The 22,544-nt window shown below is 35.1% G+C and overlaps 1 protein-coding gene across 1 annotated transcript in view; it reads right to left on the reverse strand.

Annotated features, from left to right (window-relative positions):
• Positions 1 to 22,544, reverse strand: part of IGF1 (insulin like growth factor 1) — a 47,171-nt gene that overhangs the window by 23,784 nt on the left and 843 nt on the right. The window contains exon 2 of the mRNA XM_010196173.2: positions 18,953 to 19,109. Coding sequence (XP_010194475.2) covers positions 18,953 to 19,109 — 157 coding nt within the window. The remainder of the gene's footprint in view (positions 1 to 18,952; positions 19,110 to 22,544) is intronic.

Genomic DNA, 22,544 nt, shown 5'->3' on the forward strand with positions numbered 1-22,544 from the left:
GAGGTTTTTTGTTTCCTTTTTGTAAAGGAATGGGGAGAGTGCAGCTAAAACCACAGTCATTGCTGACATCAAGATTAGAAGCCATGTGGTTTGCTCCTATTAAAACATAGCCTCCTCTTCTCTGAAACATATGGCTGTTTTATTGAATAGCCCTTGTACTTCCAAGATGTGGGCTGCTGCAAGGGTTTTTCTTTATATACCCTTGTCATGATAATTTCAAGGAGTTGTCATCTGGCAACTCTCTTGCTCTTTAGAATGGCTGCTATCACTTGTTATGACTACCATAACTGAACATGCTATCTGATATTGACATTTCCCCATCTGAACATTTTTTTCTTGGGCTCTGCTGCAATTGAAGTTAAACAAGATGAGGCTGCTTTGTGGTTAGGTGATCTGGTGTGGGTGTTTCTATAGAGATGCTTCACAATCTGCACTAACCAGGACTGAAAGATTGATATTTACAGCTATCCACTGACACGCAATTGCTAATACATGGCTCAGTCACTGTCCAACCCAGATCTGGTAAGAAAAATTGGACACAGTTGCATGTGCTGCGCGTTTGTGAGAGGAGAACTGTCCTTGAAACCTGGTTCAAACATGACTCACCCTCAAAGGAATCAAAGTCCTAGTTCAGGTAAGGTAGCTGCCAAACGCAGAGCTTTAATAGCAACTTTTGAATGCTCATCTATATTAAAGTATGTTTTCTTTTGTTTCATCATTTTTACCTCCTTCCAGATGATTTTTTTTTGTGCTTTGTTTATAACACCTTTCTTTTTCTGCTAATTCTCACCTCCTTTTCTTTTACATGCAATTCTGATATATAATGACTATTTTGAAAAGAAATATGCCTGAGTATTGTCTCCTTTAAATTAATGATGGATATCTCAAAGCTTAAAGTAAAGGATTTTTTTCCTATTGTTCCTGTCTTAAGAATACCAGAAACTTTTGAACAGTTTCTATTAAATATGAAAACCTAAAACTTTTCTCTAACTGATTTTCCTAAATCAAAATTTCTTAGTAATTCTGAAAAAAACAATACCTTCACAGTTCATTAACCCGGTATTGATTCAGAACTGACAGATATCCTACCTACAGGGAACTCACTGACTTCAGGGAAATTAACCTCATGGGAATATTCATAGAAACAGGGCTAGGAAAAGAGCATGCAAGGCAAGTGTGCTCTTCTCTGAGGTGACTCTTGATTTATTGCCTCATCTCTGTGTTAACATTGGCAGAATGTTGTGGAGAATGAAAAGAAAATGCTTACTAGGCTCTACCATTTTATTGAGAGGATGCAAGGAAAGCGGTGTAAGAAGTGGAATGTGTGGGGAATTAGAGTGAGAGCACAGTATTTTGTTGCTGGCAGATGTCTGCTAGGCTTCACCATTTTACTGGGGTAGTACAAATCAGTTGTTATGACACATCCAGGAAGAAAAACAGAAAACACGAGCTGGAGGCTTGGAGAAAATTAAATGATGGTGACTCAGAACTTACATCCCAAAGTAAAACGAAGATTGAAACACTGTACCAATTTATTTAGCAGTAGAATCTGAAGCACACATGAAGAAATGAGACTCCAATTTATTGAAGCTTTACACTGATCTTCAGATGAAAAGGGTAATATTAGAAAGCTAAAGTCAAGTTGAAAGGCAAAGGTGATTGCAGATAAATTTCAAGCTGCACTTATGTTTTTGCTACCATTCTCTTTTAAAAATATTCTTTTTGTTCAGTGTGTAGTCAACCCCACATCTGCTTCTACTGAAATCCAAGAAAAAGTGTTTCAGCGCCTCGAAGTGTTATTGTTTGACTCATTTGGCTGGGAGAATGAGTCTCAAGTAACCTATGAACTTTGTGCCATATACTTGCAGTAAGCAGAGAGGCTGCTGGGGTGATCTATTTAACTTGCCATTAAGTTTTATGTAACAGTTATAGTATTTCTTTAAAACAGTTTGAGGGCTTCTCTGCAGTAATGTGGCATACATTAACTCCTAGTTTGAAGGTATTAGCCAATTTTTATCCCTTATGTAAACAGATCTATTTTTATTGTATTTACTGAATTGTCTTTCTAAGTCTGATAGACTATTACCTAAAATTTATCATCCTTACTGCCATGTAGCTCTTTGCTTAAAACTTTAACCCTTGTGGTTATATATGAGTGAGCTTCTAAAAACCACTGTTTGGCTGGATCTGAGTGGTTACTTGAATCAGGGGATTTCAAAAGCATTTAAAAGGTGAATAAATATCATTGCCTCATTTTCACACATGGTGAAAGTAAGACAAATAGAGATAAAATTGATTTGTTCAAGGTTATATAAACTAGTTAGTTCCCAAGCTAGAAATAGTCATAGCTGTCCCAGATGCTTTATTCTTTATCCATTGCCTATCTACAGAAGCACCTGATCTGTTCTCTGAAATATAAAAAGTGAGAGAGCATTTGCACAAATCAGGCTTCTTGTATTTGGAAGTCATATTTCTTGATTCATGGATTGCACAGAAAGGTACCATTACTGTGTTATCAGTAATTACGTACTGTTGAGCTCAGTTTTTTCAACATCTCACCATTTCTTTTATGGGTACAAAATTCATAAATAAATTTTCTGTACATATGAGGAAACTTATCAACAAGATCATCTCATGCAGTATATCAAGAAATCAAGTGACTGTGCATTTGATATTGGAAGTGATCTGTGTCCAGAATTTTTGTGCACTTTAAGTAGCAGTTGTAATTGTCAATTTTTGAAAGACCAGAAGGTGGTCTTGTTATTTACTACCAGTGAAATTTAGGTTCCTTTGTCTTTGGCAAAGAAGCTGGAATTCAGTCTTACCGCAGTCTTCCCTTATCTTGTGAAAGCACAATCTCAGATCTTGTCAAGTAGTATGCAGCCTATGGAGTATAATAAGCCTTTGTTTCATATTTTTATACATCGTAAGGACAGTGTTAGTGGCTTCCTCAGTGGATTATAAAGAGGACACTGGTTACATTCACTACTGCTGATGATTGTGATCACATAATGAGATAATCAGCCCAACGTAGTGCCTCTGGTTTACAGCTCCAGTGTACTGATACTCTAAAAGGACAGGTAACAGATAACACCAGACGCTCCCTTACCACATGTCACTTGAGGCAAAGGATACATGTCATTCCCTTTACTAGTACCTGGCAGTACTGAACTCTGTTTACCACCAGCCACTTGGCAACAATAACTATTCCTGGTAAGTGCTTTACTGCTGCCCTACACAGCAAATGCTCTGGAATTTCTGCAGCTTGCAAGAATGAGGAAACTTCTATTGCTTCAGCAAGAGCAAAAAGAGGCTAATGATTCTTTGTTAGTGTGCTTAGGTTTGAAGGAAATGAGAGGATTATATTCCCAGTTTCTGTTACATGCTGTTCTCCATTGCTTATACTAAGTTAATTTGGATAGAACCATTTGTAATGTAGAAGCTCAAGTTTGTCGTTGTCCGTTAAAATGATTTGGATTACTCCTCTTTTTTTTCTCTATATTGGTGATGAAATCTGTTCATGCTGTACCTGTTGTCTGAATCCAAGTTTCCAGTGTTAACATTGGCTTAGAAAGTCTTATATTTTCTTTTCCCTTTATAAAAAAAGCTTATATTTCAAAATAAATCTCCTGAATTTTACTTTATTTAACATCTGACAGTGGAGATTTTAAGATGCTGAATGCACATATAATGCGTTTTTAAAAGTGACATTGCTATGGTTATGAGTTACACAACAACATGATGTCAGGCCTTTGATTGGTGCCACGGTATTTAGCAATGCCACTTGGACAGGAAAGTTCATACACAGAAGCCTGTCCAGCAGTTCTAAGAATTTTATATCTTTTGAAGTATTCAATATATTTCTTTATGTGTTGAAGCACTGGCCTTCCAAACACTTGTTTTTATTTTCCAGCAATCCTAGTGAACTTGAGGTCACTGGATTGCTTACTTTCTCACTGACTACACTGAAATCAAGCAACCATCTGCTAAATTACTATAGTTTAAAATGTGTCTAAAAGGAATTTAAAGCAGTACTTTAAAACACTATCATGATTCTGCTTCCAGCATGGCATGAGGATGTAATATAAAGTAAAGAGGTAGAGATAGTTCAAAGAAAAGGTATATTTTCTGAACTGGCTTATAATAAGAAACTAAGGGACTTTCAGATTTCCACTGCTTACTTCAGCCACAAGTTTTCCATGGTTATAGTTGTTTCAGCAAGAAAACAAACTGGTTTTGATACAAATTAGGTCTCAGTTTTCCAAGACATCCCTCCATTTCCTGAGACTATAGCAAAACAGCAAAATGAAAATTTTATCAAAATATTATCAGTCTATACAGCCAATATGACAATGCCAACCTATCAGTTCCTTTGCCTGGAAAAAAGAAAAAGTCAAATTAAGGATAGTTAGGATGAACTCGACAAACAAAATAATACTTATATTTTCAGGTTGTGCACAATAGTTTTCCTAGTGTTATATACAATATGATGATGCAAAATGGGGAAAGCAGGAAAGAACTCAAATAGACACATAAAGTGTCCTTTTATTTAGTAGATTGCCGTCCACTATCAACAAAGGCTGGTGCATGAAAAACTGTTTTGTAGTAACTGTCGTCGAGAAATGCACCTGTGGTCTCTACTAACACATTTTAAAATTCTTTCAATGAATTCACCTCCAGTTGGTAGTTTCCTTTGACTGCTCACGAATTGATGTCTAATTTGTGTCACCATTTTTGAGGACAGGAAATTACTTATTCTAGCTGAAGGTTTAGCATGCAACTCTCAGACTTATTTACACAACGACAGTACTTCATGAACTTTTCATGAATTGATATAGGGCTTTTCTGTACCACCTTTCAGGACCTCCTTCATTTTGCTGAAAAGGCACATAAGCATTTTTATGCTCTTTCTAAATTTAACACTTTACAAAGAGATTCCAATCATTTAAAATTTTCAATGATTCTGCACTGAATTCTGCTTATCACCAGCCACTTGGCAACAAAACCTATTCCTGATCAATGCTTTACTGCACAGCAGCTGTTCTGGTATTTCTGCAGCCTGCAAGGATGAGGTCATCTATGTCACTCCAATAAAAGAAGGAAGAGGCTAATAATTCTTTGGAAAGATGCTTAGATTTGAACAAAAAGAGAGGAAGGTTACATTCCTTTTGTTTCTAGCTCTCTTGACAGAAGTGCTTTGTTAGCACAGGTAGGATAGGGTATGTGCTGAAGATGCTTTTGAGTAAGCAACACATTTCCAGCTGCATGTTTTAAAATCTGCTTTTGCTTTTTTGCTTTCTTCCTTGTATAAATGGAAGGTACTACTTCACTTTATATCCTTGTTAAATTATTTGACATTTGTATTCTATTTTGAACATACAAAGTACTAGAAAAAATGTTCAAATTGCTTTGAAAAAGAATCCTTGCCTCCTCCAGTTAGATATGCAACAACAAGGTAAAACAACTTACAAATGCTCAGAGAGAATTCCTGGGAAATTGTGGGATATAATATATTTGTCTGAGTGATACAATCAAATACTTCCATGATGAGTGCTGTAGAGGTGCTTAAGAGGAAAATATTAATTCTTATTGTCTGGAGTATTTTGATCTTGGAAGGCATTAGGGTACAAGACCACTAATTACACACAGAAGACAGACCCATTATATACTGAAGATGTATTTGAATGACTTTTTCCTTTTCCCAGGATGTCTGCATCCTGTAAAACTACAGATACATTTTTTTTCTTGAAGATTGTAGTAATTTGGTGATGGACTGCATCATAATGTAAAAGTGATTGGCCTGTGATCAATATTAAGGCTACTATTCACTGATTTTTTTCCGGATTCTTAAGACCACAGCTCAAGTCATTAGTTATTTTGTAAAACTCTTTCGTTTGCGTTGCAGCATGTTTAAAAAAAATATGTTTAATTCACACATTCCTGCATTATTTTTCATTACACAAGCTAATACTTTTATTAAAGCTGGCATATTCTCTTACTCTTTATATTGCAATGTATTTAGAATTTTTGGAGTCAATTTAGGTGCTGTTAGATGGTTTCATTGCAGTGTGGACTATATCTAAGTCATAAGTACATGACTCTCCAAAATAAGAAATGATAAAGAAGTTTAAGAGACTTTTAATTATATTTTTATGGTCAGGAGGCAAAAAAGAACCCCTTCAATAAAACAGGCATTGTCTCCAGCTTCCTACAATGATTATACTTTATCTCATGTTTGATATTTATCTTGCCTTGTTTGTGGTCCATTTTTAGTCATTGTCATTTAGCAAATGGGGTTAGTAGAAAGGTAGCATTTGCAGTATTTATTAACCACTGTCTGTTCCAGAATGCCTCTTAGAATTTTTATTCAAATTCAGCCTTCATTATTTTTAGCTCACTTGGGAAATTATTAGCTTTCATCTGATGCCTCACATATTTATCCTAGAAATAAGAAGATTTCACTGTAAGCGTATTAGTATGTTTAACGTCAGAGAGGAAGCCAAGTCATTATGCCAATTCTTATTTTAAAGAGCTTTTAATAGTGATAGCTTTTTCACAAGTTGTCAATAAGGTCCATAAGCAAAATTTAGACAAGTAAGTAAGGATCCTGACTCATATTTCCAAAGATATTGTGGCTACTGAACACACAAGCATGTGTCTACAGAAAAGTGGGAAAAAAAGGCATAGGACTCCCTATCACTGATTTCAGTGGAAATTAGATACATAACTGCTTTTGAAAAATCTCTTGAGTGTCCATCTGCCCCTTCAGTGCTCAGAACCCATTGAAAACATGTCTCATATGCTTTTCATAAGGCTAATAATAATTTTTGAAAATAGATTCACACTTCTGGGAAGGATAATGTTCAGTCTTTTAGATGTAGTCATCTACCTGCCACAAAATCAAAACCAAATTAGGCACTCATCAAACACTTATCTATGAAGAACTGATAATTTTTAATAGTTTGTACCATGAATGGTATATGAACTTTAAAATTGCACTACAAAACTTTCAGGTTGGTTTGAATTAATGTTAAAAATTAGGAGTTTTGGGATGTGTGTATACCCTTTCCAAATCAGGCTGCCCAGATGGGTTGTAGAGTCTCATTCTCTGGAGACATTCAAAACCCATCTGTCCAGGTTCCCGTGTGACCTAGTCTAGGTGGTCCTGCTCTGGCAGGTTGGTTAGAACAGATTATCTTTCAAGATCCCTTCCAATCCTTAAGATTCTGTGATTCTCTGATTCTGTGAAACGATTCTCTATTTGTTATAACATAGAAGGAAAATATCCAAAGTTCAGCTGGTAGTTCTTAGGAAAAACAGATGAATGGGAATCCAGTCAAGGGAAAAATACTTGTGGTGCAGTGATACTTATGGCCAAAAGACCTAGGAAAATCAATGATCAATGTTTTCTTTATTGAGCACAGAGAGTTCCTCAAATTACCTCATACTATCCTCAGTACACCAAGCCAAAGCCAACTGAAGTTAACAGATAACCTTGAGTAAGTATCCATGGATTCCTGATTGTGGATTATGAAGTGAAGAAACTCCTAGACAGAGTCAGCCTGGATTCTTAACATCATTATTTTCTTTGGTACTATCTTCACCCTTTTTTCATTACATTACATATCAGTTTTTCCTTAACAATGTCTCTCTTCTCTGCCATATGAAAGTGTAGATATATACATTTTTTTTTAATATTATATCCTAAAATCCAAATAAGGGCACTCCCACCTGTTTCATAATTCAAAGATAATAATTTTTCATTCAAAATCTATGGTGGGTTATTTGATTCTCAATGAAAGGTTCAAGCTTGATGTATTAAAAAGATGTTACTCTTTTTTCACAGATCTGAATTTCATCTGTTTCATATCAGAGTATGAATTTCTATTTGAAAAGAACATCAGACAAGAATATCACTACATTCTGCTCATTTTATTACTCTTCATTTTAATGACAACAGAAAATAGTTGTCTTTTATTGTATCAACTCTTACTACTTTCAGAAACTAAAATAAGACTACCATGTAACAAAAATCATAGTAGTTGACTTAACTCTGCAGTTGTAGAATTTCATTTCATTGTTTGCATAAAGAAAGATAAAGGTCAAATTCTACAAAACCACCTGCCTGATAATTTTTGAATGACCATATTATCTTCACCTCTCAACTTTTTGAAATTACTGTGTCCTGGGATAGTCATATTAAATATGCCGTATCTAATTCCTGAATTAGTGGTGGAAATCTACAGGAGTATGAAAATCATTCATATGAATATCTCACGCAAGATAACCCTTTGTGACTTTTAAATGCAGAAGTCAATATGTAACTGTGAAGTAAGACAATGTTGTGAAACACTACCCTCATTTCTGCCCTATTTCTCTCGAGCCAGAAAAACTGGGAATGGCAAAATGCACAATATTAAGATCAGTTTTAAATAGGCTACATTATATACATATTTATCCTAGCAAATAGAAATAGTACTTTCTGTGTTTTAATGCTATACTCTGCTCCAAAACAATAGTTATTGAAAAAGGTTTGTCAAAATCTGAACCTAAAGTACAGTTCCTACCCCTCCTAGCTGTTTTGGAAATTCTCACTACTGAAATTATCATTCACTGCAAAGAGATTGCTTTAGAGAAGATAGTGGTATGTGCATGTCTTTACCATTTCTATATTGCCTTGGATGACGGAGAAACTGAAGCGAGGAAGATAGCGGGACTTTGTACTGTTGATTTGAGTCATTGATTGGCTAACAATCTCAGATGGGGTTCTGTCTTCAGTCGTATCATTGCTTTATGAGTTCATTAGCTCAGCAGTTGATATTTTTTAAATCTTCAAATTGCCTGTTGTATCAATGAGTATCTCAAAACTGTATTTGAGCATCGTTTTATGTCCTTTCTATGTGGTAATACTTAATGACAGAGCATTCTAAGGGAGAAAATGCTTCTTTAATGGTATCTGATATTTAGATGTCACTCTATTTTTTAAATATTATTATTGTCTCAATGTCATAAAAAACCTGCTTGGTCATGTATATTCATAGGAATGGAAATTAATCCATGTGAACAGCAGTGTAAAAATATCTTCATTATTTATGCATGGATAAGTGCACCTTATCTCATTATGAAGGACTAAAATACTGTTACTTATTATGGCATGTAAGAGTATATTCTACCCATTATATCACAAAAGAAAATATAGGTAAGCTTTTCCCTTCTACATTTAGTGTCTCAGAGTGAAATGCTTTCTCCAACAGGATTCAAACAGTCAGACTAAGGTCTGGGAGCTCTTAAAGTCCAAAGAAGAAACTCTAACTGGCATTACCTGCATAAGGCACGTTCTATGTGTTTGCTTAGCTATATTATACCATGGCAATTGAAATAAGGTTGGATTTGCTTTAATCTGAAATGTGGTCTGTATAAATGCATCCTTATCTCCACATTGAAGTTCACTGTGTGATTTTAAATGGATTCCTCCCACCAAAATTCAGGCTTTTAAGGGAGGGTCCTTACGCAACTGATTTAACTAACTTAAGGATATAATTGCCATAGCTTGTTTGCTTAATTTAGTTAAAGGAGAAAAGTACGTGCTGTGGGATATTAGTAACTTACCAAGAGCCCTGAAAATTTCTTACTCCTCTCACTGACTATAGCATGAGCTTCACTAGGTTCCTAACTCAGATACCTCATATGGAATAAATCTGAACCAGAATCTCCTTATCATAGATTCATACAATGGTAGGCTTGGAAGGGACCTCCAGAGATCATCTAGTCCAAACCCCCTGCAAAAGCAGATTCACCGAGATCAGGTTGCATAGGAACATGTCCAGGTGGGTCTTGAAGACCTCCAAGGAAGGAGACCCCACAACCCCTCTGGGCAGCCTGTTCCACTGCTTTGTCACCCTCACAGTAAAACAGTTTTTTCTTATATTTAAGTGGAACTTATTATGTTCCAGCTTCATCCCATTACCCTTGTCCTGTTGCTAGCTACTACAGAAAAATAGGATGTCCCAATCTCCTGACACCCGTCATTTAGATATTTTAAATGTTAATAAGATCTCCCCTCAGTCTTTTCTTTTCTAAACTAAACAGCCCCAGTTCCTGCAACCTTTCCTCATATGAAAGATGTTCCAGTCCCCTGATCATCTTGGTGGCCTGTGCTGGACTCTGTCCAGAAGTTCTCTGTCCCTCTTGAGCTGAGGAGCCCAGAACTGGACACAGTACTCCAGATGAGGCCTCACCAGGTCAGAGTAGAGAGGGAGAAGAACCTCCTTTAACCTGCTGGCCACACTCTTCTTCTTCCCAGGATGCCATTGGCCTTCTTGGCCACAAGGACATATTGCTGACTCTTCATGTATGATGGATCAAGCTCTATTTAGTCTTTACCATTCAGAAAGTTCAGTCTATATGTGAATAAGTGAAAACTATTTCACAGATTGTCATCTAGAAGTAACAGTAGTCTTTCGTCTGAAAAGAGGTGAAAAGAACAATACAATCAACAACATAAAATACAAGAGCTTTTCTGATAAATCTATCCTTCTCTATATGAATTACTGAGATGTAATAACATCACCAATTCTTCCTATACCTCTATCTTCCCTTGAAAAAAAGAAAAAAGAACAAGACAAAAACTATTCATAATCAATACTTTCATGTTACTGAATTCCGAGATATAAGTAGGGCAATAATGCAAAATATTTCAGTAGTACCTCTCTGTTTATTCAGTGCCCATTGATTTAGAGTAAAATGCCAGAAACAATTAGAAAAAATAAAGAAGTGTTCTAGAAGCAAATATGTATTTAATCTTAGCTATATATTTCAGGGATAAACATAGCTATTATTCAGGACATATATTTGCCAATAATACATCTGATTATACTAGGAAAATTAGACATACTATCAGTAGCTTGCTCCCAAATTACACAAGAAGAAATTAGATACATTTTCAGTAGCTTGCTCTCAAATCTCTTCAGTCTATGAGTCACCAGATTCTTCCTGCCAAACTAAATATGTCTGTGAAAGGCTGGAAACTTTAATGGAAAGAAACATAAAACTTGAAATACATAGGAAAACCTAATTTTTTTCATGGAAGACCTGTTGACTAGTAATTCAGGAATTCAGGGGATGTAGAAAGAAATTATCACATCTTACTTGTCTGCAGAAGTTTCAAAGTGTTAAATGAATTCAATTTAAACTTGCTACGTTAACCTAAAATAGATGTGCTTAATAGCTTTCATGAAACCTAAAGTAATCAATAAAGACTTACAAAAAGAAATGGTAAAAAAATCATTATAACAGTAGAAGCTCTTATCCAGTCATTTTGATGGGTCTGAGTTAGAAGAAACCTTCAGTATAGTTAATGCAGATATGAAAAAAAAATCCCTTTGTTATAAATTTGATTTATTATACATAGTAACATACAGCCTTTAAATATCACTTATTGCAAAATGTGTCAAAACAATTTTCAGTACTATTTTCTTCTTTAAAAGTTGCTGTTGATGGGACCTGGGAGTGTTTCTTAAGTACTTTCTTGTTTAGAGATAGAAATAGTTTATAAATATTGCTAGAATATTTATTTTCAAAACGAAAACAGTTTTGTTCACTGAGCTGGATTGACTCAGAATGGTTTAAGCCAACTCATTTTTTTTCTTAATACTCAGCATTGTGTAAATTTCTGCCCAACATACAAAAATACAAACGTTATAAACAAGTAGTTCTCTATCAAAAAAAAAAATCATATCATTTCAGGTTTGCGTGTGAGCCATAATTTCCTAACGAAAGTGCTTTAACAGGACACTCTTTCTCTACTTCCACACTTCTATGGGCACATACAGAAGCAGAAGATTCTGTTCTCTGGAGGTATTGTCTTATTCTAGAACAGTTGCATGAACTAGGTGGAAAAGCTAGGATCACAGCTGAATTTCAAACGTAAGATGGGAAATATATGAATATTCTGTAGATTCAGGAAAAAAATAAGAAAGATAAGAGCCCTAAATTGTTTCTTTGATAAAAAGAAGGTATTCCAGTTTTCACTAGCAAAGAATTTAACATGAGGTAAGCAAACAGCTTTCACTTTGTCTTCTAAGAACAAGAACGTTGAAAACATATTAAATATGACCGTACATGGCATTAAACAGAAAATACAGCAAGTATCTCAGACTAATGTCTGATTTTTCAGGAATCTAAGAAATTCAAAGCAGATCTCTAAAGAATTCTAAACTAATTTACCATCAATTAGCATTGGAGAGGCAATCAGAAATTAACCTGGAGGTTGCTTGGATAAAATTGACAAGATAGGCTCATCTATATAATTTGTCAAATTCTTAAAGAAGTCTGAAAAGAAGATAGTATTTGACTTTTCTTGCTTTGATAGAGTAAGAAAATCAATTTATTATATTATTCTCAAAGTTATATGTTAGCCGGTGCCTAAAGTACAGCCTTTGGGTAGAATTAGACATGTAATATTTAACAGGATTTAGTTTTTTAAACTAATATGGTGACTATGCAAAATTTTCTGTAAGTTGGAGTGACCCACTAGTCAGTGTTCAATGTGCCTATCCAAAGGCTATGGACGTGTTAAAATTCTTGTTCTCAGAACAAGAATTCACAGTGATTGCACAGTGATTTTGCATTAAATACGTCACAAAGAAAAAATGAATTAACGTCTTTTTCTTCTTTCCGACACGATTGTTCTTGTGGTTATTACCAGAGATAAATTTAGTATAAGTTCTTCAATAAGTATACATTTGTGGTGTTTCTTTTGTCTTGATTTCTCTAGACTGAGAAATGACTTAACTCTTGGCTACCCTTTTCATTTGTTGTCATGTTTTTGAACAATTAAGCTTGTATCTGAGGGAAATATTAATATTTGAGTATGGTTTAATAAACAAGTTCTGATTATTCTCTTTTAGCAAAGCTCTGAAATTAAAATCGCTTTAAGTCTCTATTTGATTTTCAGTGATGCTATGAGTGTTTGAAACATGCTTACCAGTTGAAGAGATGCTGAATAAGCTCTAGAGATATTGCATATGAACTTCCATCTTTGAATGAGCGTTCTGTATAGATTGCCCTAGACACTCAAGCAGTTAGTACAAAAGATTTTAATTAAGAGATTGTGTGGTTCTTCTAAATGGAATGGTTTGTGACTCTTGCTGCTGTGGCTCAAATATTGCAAATGCATTTTTAATACCAGAACAAATAAAGAGGTCTATATGCAAAGGTTTTGACCAATTGCAGTGAAGGGTTTTTCCTGGTATTTAAGATTCAGTGAAAAAGTAAGCGAGGCAGTTATGCCAAGAATTAATGCTGAACCTGCCAAGTGCTTCTTTGAGTGACTTTATCCAAACATGAGACTAAACAATGTATTAAATGCACATATAGCAGTTAGGGGATCAAATGTCAAGTAATAGTTTTCTGTAATTTGAAACCAAATCTGAAACTTGGTCTAGTGCATAGATAAAGGAAAACATCACAAAAAGCATTAGCATCTCTAATGTCTAACAGTGAATAAGGACACATATAAATGTAACTTCTGGAAAGCCTTGATTTTGATAGTAGACACTTTTTGCAGAGATGTTTCCTTATGCAATTTTGATCAATGGTTTGCTTCCAGTCACCTCATTAATCATTACTACTACAGTCCCTCTTAATGAAAAGGTTGGAAAATTATGAAATCGTTGGTGACCCGCGAACTAGCTGTAGAGGAGACATGTTTGCAGAAACTAAATTTAGTGTGCTTTAGAGGCTAAATCCTAGACTCACTGGGTGACCCATGGAGAAAGAAGACAGAATCTCTCTCTCTGTTATTAAAGAGGTAACTTAAGAAGATTAACCTCACTAAACTAAGGTTAGCCTTTATGAACACTCCCTAGCCTTTCTTGATGTGGCAAAAAAGGACAAAATTCTTCCAAGAACTTCCTCAATGGTTATTAGTAAGGCAACAGAGCACTTGTCAAACTTTTGGATCAGTTATCTGACTACACAATGATACCATTCCAGGACTCAGAGTTGTCCTTTGTTCTTATAGAGGTATATCAATAACTGTGCCTATAGTCCTGTTTCCCTTGGCAATGACCCTGGAGACCCAGCTAAAGCATATCTAAGCCCCTTTCCAGTCTAGCTTTTCTGTAAGAAGTAAGAAATCTGAGGATAAAGATTGAGGAATAGACTCAAATCTTCCATGGATACAGGATTTGGACATGAATGGGGCATGTAGCCAGACGAAGGAACTTAAAAATACTCTCAGATCATGCTGTGTGACATAGCCAAACTGACTAGCATTTCTTTGCACAGATTTGTAAGACAGCTATTGACATCACAGTCTATGTATGTCCATGGGAGCTTTGAAGTGTGCCTCTCCTAGGCTTGTTACATTCATATTCCTTTCAATCAGGGACACAGAGAGGAGCTAATGACTCATAGCTCCTGCAGGTATGGAGTAGTTAAAAAAATGAGTGCCATATCTTCTCTTGTAATTATGTTGATAAGTTTGACAGGCCTAGAAACCTTAAGAACATCTTAAAAGCAGACTTCCTGAAGTAAACAAGAAGCTGTTAACTAAAGGAAAATGGAAGAAGCAAAACATAATTGCCTATTACTATGCTTCTTATTTCCTTCTTTGTAAGGCAACAGTTCCTCCATGTATACCTCTGTTCTACAAAACAATGAGATTCAATGGCAGCTTTGATTACTCGAAATTATGCTCACTATATTATCCTGATTTTTTCTGATGACTGTAAACCAATAGTCCTATGTTGTGCACAGCTGGGGCTATTCCAAAGGACAACAAACAATTCTGTTTGTCTTAGTGGTAAAAAAAAACCCGTAGTATAATCTGTAATGATCCTGTACAAAGCAGGTGACACAGGGAGTGTTAGGTTGGATATCAAGAAAGCCTGTCTTTTATGGGATTCACTCGTACATATGGAAGGATACACTAGATCATTCTCCATTCTCTAAAGAAATTTAGAGCAAGTCCATTGTGTCAGATATCTCCTTTTTTTTAACGCAAGTGATGCTTAAGAAGATTCAATATAAGCCCAAAGCATTTTTTTCTTAACAGAAAAAGATGGGGTTTTTTTAATTCATGAAATTGATGGTCATGTTTTCAAATAAATATCACCATCTTCCTTGGGCTTTACAAATTAGAATGACTGAAAGTGCCTAACGAAATAAGAAAGTTGTTTCTTATTGGCAGTTTTGTGTATTATTAGCCAAACTAATATTCATGTATTGGAGAAGGTATACTTTCAAAGGAGAAGAAAGTTCTTAAAAAAAGAATACAGTATTTGCTCCTTAGAGACATCTACATTTGCTTTCTTTCCTCAGGAAATAGCATGAGCAAGAATGAATGATTGTCCATCCAATTCAGCTTGTATGAATGAAAAAAATCCCTTTTTAAATTAATCTACAAAGTAAATTTATGATAAGATTAGGCTATTTCAAGCAAAATTTTCCACCTCCTGGGCTATCGCTTCCTGTAATTTGTCCTATCATTTTTTTGAGCATTCTCTGCCCTCAGAATTGTTTCATACTAGCAGTAGCATGGTAAATCTTTCTAGGCATTAAAATTCAAATGAACAGAGCAGACGTCCCACTTTGCTTCATGGCTATTGAACCCAGAGTTTTTGAGACTAGAGAAATGGTAATTGAGAAGAGTTGTGTCTAAATGTAGCCACTTGTGTAGCTGTGGCCAGGCTCTCTGTTGGCTTATTCTATCACAAGCTAGCACACAGGAACTTGAGTGGCAGAAGTTTCGTTACAGAGGTGGTGTTAGATAAAAGGTGTCAACAAACTACTCTTCACTGATGAATCACAGGAAAGAAAAAGCTATCCAAGAGGTAGCCAGTGCTGGCTGAGATTAAATGTGAACAAGGGAAAAAACAGATGTTCTATTTTAGGATTTGTGCAGTATTCTCCCCAAAAACTTTAAGAAATGTTCCTTGCCAGTCTATTTCACGAAGAGAGGGAGTGGTAGAAACCACATTTGACTTTCTCTTGAAGTCAGTGCTTGTCTTTGTGTGTGGTAAGCAGCTGGGACATCTCTTCAGAAGCCATAAAGAATTCCCTTTTATAGCTAGGAAGTTGGGCAGAGCAGACTATATAACAGACTTTTTTTTTTTTTCTTCCAATCCTAGTCATAGATGTAGTCTTGTGGTTGTGGAGTACAGAGTTTCAACAGAAAGCAACTCAATTATTCCTATCTTCATTTCCACTGACAACTCCCAAGGAATAGTCAGAAGCTTTGACCTTGAATCATAACCAGGAGTTCCACCTCAGCCAAAAGGTATTCTTTATATTTGAGGTCTCTAGTGAAATACAGAATGATGGAAGAAAAACCTTCCCTCACAACTATTTCCTGTGCAAGTTAAAGACAAACATTACCATTGATTATACTTTATATAAAGAAATGAGAATATGAGAACAGAAGGATTAAGATATAATTTAAATTGGCAACCCTTTCACAATAAAAGAAAAATATTCACTGCATTTTTACTTCTGCAAATGAAGTGGTAAGCAAGATCTTTTACTTCTAATAATGTACTCGTTCTGTGCTACATTTTATATGAGGATGTCAAGTTGTTTTACCAGTCTTACTGGACTTGCTTCTTTATAGATCTGTACTTTAGATTAAATACTAAAAAATAAGAGGGAGAAGGCTGAAGCAGTTTAAATTGCTACCCCAAGAATCAGAAGTGACCAGGTAGTGAATATACATTATTTAGCATCCAAGAGATACACATCAACTTCAGAAAATTCCTCTCGATTGTTGCCATTACAGTCTATTGATTACAACAGTGCAAGACTTTACTGAAACAGGGTAGTCATTCATTAGTAAAAGCTTCCACAGCCTTCCATACAAAACAAGGTAGACCTTTATAGTGTCAATAGTTCCATTATTTCAAGTGAATTCTCAAAATGTAAGAAGCAACCGAGAAAACTGGAGAGAATATCTTTACTGACAGCACATAAAACTCAAGATTGCAAGGGTAAAGATTTCCTTTAAAACTTCAGAAAACCATCTGGGAATTTAAGGAATTAAGCTCAAGGAATTTAGAGCTTTAAAACAAATTCTGCAATGTTAGAATACCTAAGATTGAAAACAGAGTTATGGCTGATGATTAGCATTTCACATGCCTTGTCACCTCAAGGAACACAAAGAGTACACATAACATTAACTCTCATTGGCAGTAACAGCCACTCTTGTGGTAAGCAAACCTTTGAACAAGCAGCAGACATTTTGCTGGGAGACGAATGATTGGGAAAATGCATCAGATTTGTGCACAATGAGAAAGAAAAAAAAAGATTGTTATGCAGTTCTAAGAATGCAGTATACTGTCTCATTGTTTTCCTGTGCAGAAACAGGAGGGGGAGATGAAAGTCTTCCTTTACACTCCTTCCAGCCACAGTGCGAAAGTATTTGTAGAACACTCAGGTAGTCCCCTAAGTCTAACTCAGCTGTTGATAAATGTGACAGATTTTGGTGTAATAATATGTTTAGCACTAGAATACTAAGTTATAGAGAATGGTAAAGTAGATGCTCATTAACAATTGCTGAAGTGTTAAATACAGAAGAGAAGGGTTCTTTAGTGAATTACTTTGCATATATGAAACTAAGCCTCCCAGTTTCAGAGTTAAACTACAATAGAAAATGGCAAGAAGACAGTGAAAATATCTGCAGCTTGTATATTGGAGAAATCTGGATTTTTTGTAAGTTAAAGGTGCGAGACTCTAGATTTCCCAAACTCCATTTTTATTGCAAGAAAGGAGAAAAATATTGAAAGTAACAGCTCCATGAAGAGAAATGAGTAGGAATGTGGTGGTTAAGATCAGGAAAACAAAAGTGATAGCTTAGAAGGCAAGAACTATTAGGATAAAATGAGGATTACAAAAGTAAACAAACAAACAAACTAGACCTCACAAAGAATATAACAATAAATAGAAAAGCAACCATTCAGTTAATTTTTCTGTCTTTGTATATTTCCCTTTCTTAGTTATATTCCTGTTTGGAAAGGTAACTGGGGCCCTGGAGGAGAGGTAACTTCAGATGAGCACGTATTAGTATTAAAAGGAAACACTAGCTTCAAAAGCTCTAAAAGCACAAGTTACTACATGTTTTGAATAAATATATTAATGAATTAATTCAAAAAGAATAAATTCTTAGCTAAATTTTTATTACCTTTGTGTCATTTGAGTAGTAAATAGCTAAAAATGAGAAATAAACTTCAATTAGCATAGATTTCTATTGTGCATTTTATATAATTTCTCCAGCTTTGCACAATCTGAAACACAGCAAATAAAAAATATTGTACTGTTCAGTTCTGAGTCATAGGTTTTGATAGAAAAAGTCCTGTGAGTACTAATATATTCACACGACTGAAAAGTTATTTTTTATCTGTTGTCCGTACTGATATTATTATCTCACCATGCATGAATTTTCCTTCACCTGTATTTGACTGAAGAAGCATATGGATGTGGTAACTTTCAGCTCACTGCCTTCCAGCTTTTCATTTCTTCAAACCAGATGTTGAAACTTACTGTGTTTTTGCTATGATACAATGTGTACTTATACTGTTTACAAGTAGACTGACACAACAGATACACACAGTTCTGCCTTGTGAATATCTTGGGTCTAATATGTGCTTTCATTCATTTAATTTTAACGACAGGTCAGCAGAAAGTAGTAACATAGCAGGTGGAATAGCAGCAGATGGAAAGTGGTTAGAAACAATAACTTGTCTGAATAGGAACATTTGACAGAAATTCAGAGAGAATGAACACAGACACAGTACTGAGACTTCATGGCCACTGAAGATTTAGGAATCTCCAAGGTAGACGATACTAGTCATACTTGGCAGCCTGGTTTGATGATTTCTAAGCTTCCGTAGAGAATTGCAAACTCCAGTAGATTACATGGAAAAAAATATCAGTTAAATGAAAGAAAGGGTTAACTTACTGAAGTAAAAGCCTCTGTCTCCACAGACGAACTGAAGAGCATCAACCAGCTCAGCACCACAGAGTGTTTCTGGGCCAGCAGCAGCAGAATTGGTTAGGGTAAGCAAACACAGGCCAAGGTAGAAGAAATGAATATAGGACACAGTGTGCATCTTCACCTGCCAAGGAAGCAAAAGCAGTGTCAGAACTTTCCAGGAGTCCTAAAGACAATGACTCCTGCACCCATGTGGGTTAAGAATGCATATGTGCTGTAATTCATTAGAAAACAGACATCTCACCGTAATTTTACAACTGTCTACATATTCTAGTCTATCTATTTTGTAAACTGATTACTTCCTGTGGTGAATATTCTTGGTTCATATCCACATATAGGGGAGAACTTTACAGTAATTATGATTTATTGATGCAAAAGGAGGATATGGAAGAGTGCAACAGACGGCTAAAGTGACACCCAAAATAAGAATAGTAAGGAAGACTAGATGACCATGAACTATTTTGCCTGAGACTGGATAGGCTAAGAGGGAATATAACAGTTGCCTGTCAGTGTACTGTGGGAGATGAAAGTGCCATATGACAGAGAAAAGCTATTTAAGCTAAAGAAAAGCCCTGGCACAAGAGTAAATGACTGTAAATTGGAAGGAAGGAAATTTAGACCATTAGGAAAAAGGTGCACAGTTAGTATTCTATAGTTCTCCAGCCACTTCAAAAAGGGAAATATTAGGACAAAATAAAGAAGTTTCAAGGTAGAGCTTGCTGAAGTTACAAAAGAGTTGATGAGGGACCTTCCATAATAGGAGACTGTATTCAGTGACTTACAGTCCTCTGTTACTAGCAAGTTAACATTTGGAAGTACTCAAGAAATTACAAGGAGCACTAGTGGGAGTGTTAAGGATTTGTATTTTTACATGATGGAAGTAGCTATACTTTCTCTGACCTCCATTATATCCTCTTAGTCAGGTTTGGCTATGAGGTATACACAGAGGTGATAATTCTTTTCTCATTCACATTTGGTTCCAATCTTTTTCCTGGACTTATGATTGAAGAAAGGACAAACCCTAATGGGTGTAAATTTGCACTACTCCATTTATCCACTTCCTTTTGTAGCAATTTTTATCAACAGAAGATCCTACTCAACACATCAAAGAACAGAGCATTATCTTTTTTTAAAATACTAAGAAAAGCTATTTATATTTATTACCAGGACGGTGAAGAATGCTTAATGCCTATTCTGAATTGATTTACATCACTTGCCAAGAATGCTGGTTTTGAGAGGTGTAAATCTGTGTTAAATTTCTTTCTCTTTCAAGGTTAACATTATTATTGCAGTCAGGTAAGGCATTACAAATCTTTCTTGCACATACAGTTAACCTTGGCTTAAAAGATACCCTAAAATTTCAGTGTTTCAAGGACCATTTAATCTTATTTTCACTGAACTTTTGAAAGACTGGTGAAATTTTCTATTGTCTGCTCATAAAGGATCTGATTCAGTGGAGGACTGAGCCTTCTCTGGTCAATAATTTTTAAGAATTCTTATTTTCTTGGCAAAGGATCTTAGCACCTTGCTGGATGAGTCCTCTATTTCAACTTAAGTTAAAACTGAATAAGAGATAAGTCTATAAACAAGTCAGAATTCATCCTCCGTTTTGCTGATATTTCCACTGTGAAAATAATGAAGAAATCTATGTCCCATGGTATATCACATAAAGAAATTATAATTATATTTGCACTCAGAAAAGTCTTTGGCCAACTTTGCTGAGCAAAAAGCAACAAGCTTTAATGCATTTAATGATTTGATGGCAGGTAGAAGATCACATGATAAATGGATGGTGATAACTCAAGGTATCAATTCCTGTAATGATTCCATATCTCAAAAACATACTTTTTTTTTTTTCTCCTGCTTTATTTTAAAATTTCTAAGATAAATGTTATGCACCTGTAGTTCAGCAGTTTAACATAGTTCCCAGTTCTTGGGGTGGAAGCAGAAAGCTATTTAACATACTGCCTCATAAGACTGAAAAATATTACAAATACAAGAACATTATGTATTTAACAATTTGTTCTTGTGTAACATTTGGGCCAGAAATAAACATAAATCTTAGAAATTTAACAATTTTGTATTTTTCAAGACTTTTCAGCTGGGTTGAATTTTCAGATAAATATCAGCACTGGACTACAACAAAACAGATTATCTACTGTTTTTCCTTTAGTGGAAGCCAAAAAGGCTGAACAGCATAAACCACAGAGAACTTCTAACTTTATCTCCAAATATAAAACCAGTCAAGAACTTTCAAACAAGTAAAACCTTGTGAAAAAGAAAACAGACACACATGTTTCTAGGGCTCAACCGATTATTTGTTAAATTAACTGCTGTTTCATCAAAACTAATTCCAAAATATAGTTTAAAATGTTAACTTTATCATTTTAATTAAACATAACATTAGTTGATTCAATATGTTTGTGATAAAAATCAAAGTTTCCATTTATGTCTGAGAGGAATATTCTTAAGAAAATACAAAGTTGTAATCCAATATTGCTTCAGGTTCTTTACAAACAGCCAGGGTGCTTGCAATGTCCCCAGTTTGACTAGAAAGTTGAGAGTTTAAAAGAAAATGCATTGGCATGTGGGTGGGGTTTATTGAAGCATCTAATTACATTTGGAAATTGAATACAGGTTCAGGACGAGCTTGGTTAAGCACTTCTTTTAGTTGCTTAGAATGACTGACCATATTTTCACAGCTGGAATTTCCTCTCTTTTTTTCAGTAAAATAACCAGCTTTTGCTGCATTCCTCTTTTAATAGTCCAGAAGAATGGCACCACAGAGGAATGACATATATGAACACTCTACATCACTTTTACTTATTTATTGTATGTAAGTCTTCCTCAATTAACAAACTATCAGTTGGTAAAAGTTGTACAAAAGACTTCTTCAAATACATGGTCTTTTTAATAACAGATAAGAACTTCTACAGTGATTATAAGTAACTTGAAGGAGGCAACATTTTTATTACATTTTGCTATGTAGAGGTTGGACCTGATGACTAAGCCGTAGTAGAATTATGTAGTTGGTATGTAATAGCAGTTTTCACTAGTCATTATTATATAAATAAAGCATATACACTCTAGAATGGGTCAAGGTTTAAATACTGCTAACTTAATGATTAAAGAAACTGGGCTACTTCTTACCCTAAATCAATATGTTGCATTGATTCCAAGGAAGCTGGGCAGGATGCATCAGCTGAGGAACTACACATTACTTTTGTGTCTTTTAGTGCATTGCTCAATACTTTAAAAAAAAAAATCATCTTTACCTTCCAAGTATATTGGAAGGGATGCCCATTTGTACATTAGAAGAATGGTTTCATCCATTGCAGTTACAGACCTGTTCTTTTGAATCACAGTAAAGAATGAGATGTGTGTTTAAAGTGTAAGATGATCTAAAAAAATAATTAGGCCCTAAACAATTAAAACAGAAGAATTCTGACAGCTGTGTAATCGTCCTTGCAAAATATTAAAGACAAAAGTTCTTGAAGTATATACATTTGCTAATCATGGAAAGTTGAACTAGGGCCAATTGACAGAATCAGAGATCAGT

The sequence above is a fragment of the Colius striatus genome, chromosome 1, assembly GCF_028858725.1.
Source record: "Colius striatus isolate bColStr4 chromosome 1, bColStr4.1.hap1, whole genome shotgun sequence".
Taxonomy (NCBI): Eukaryota; Metazoa; Chordata; class Aves; order Coliiformes; family Coliidae; genus Colius; species Colius striatus.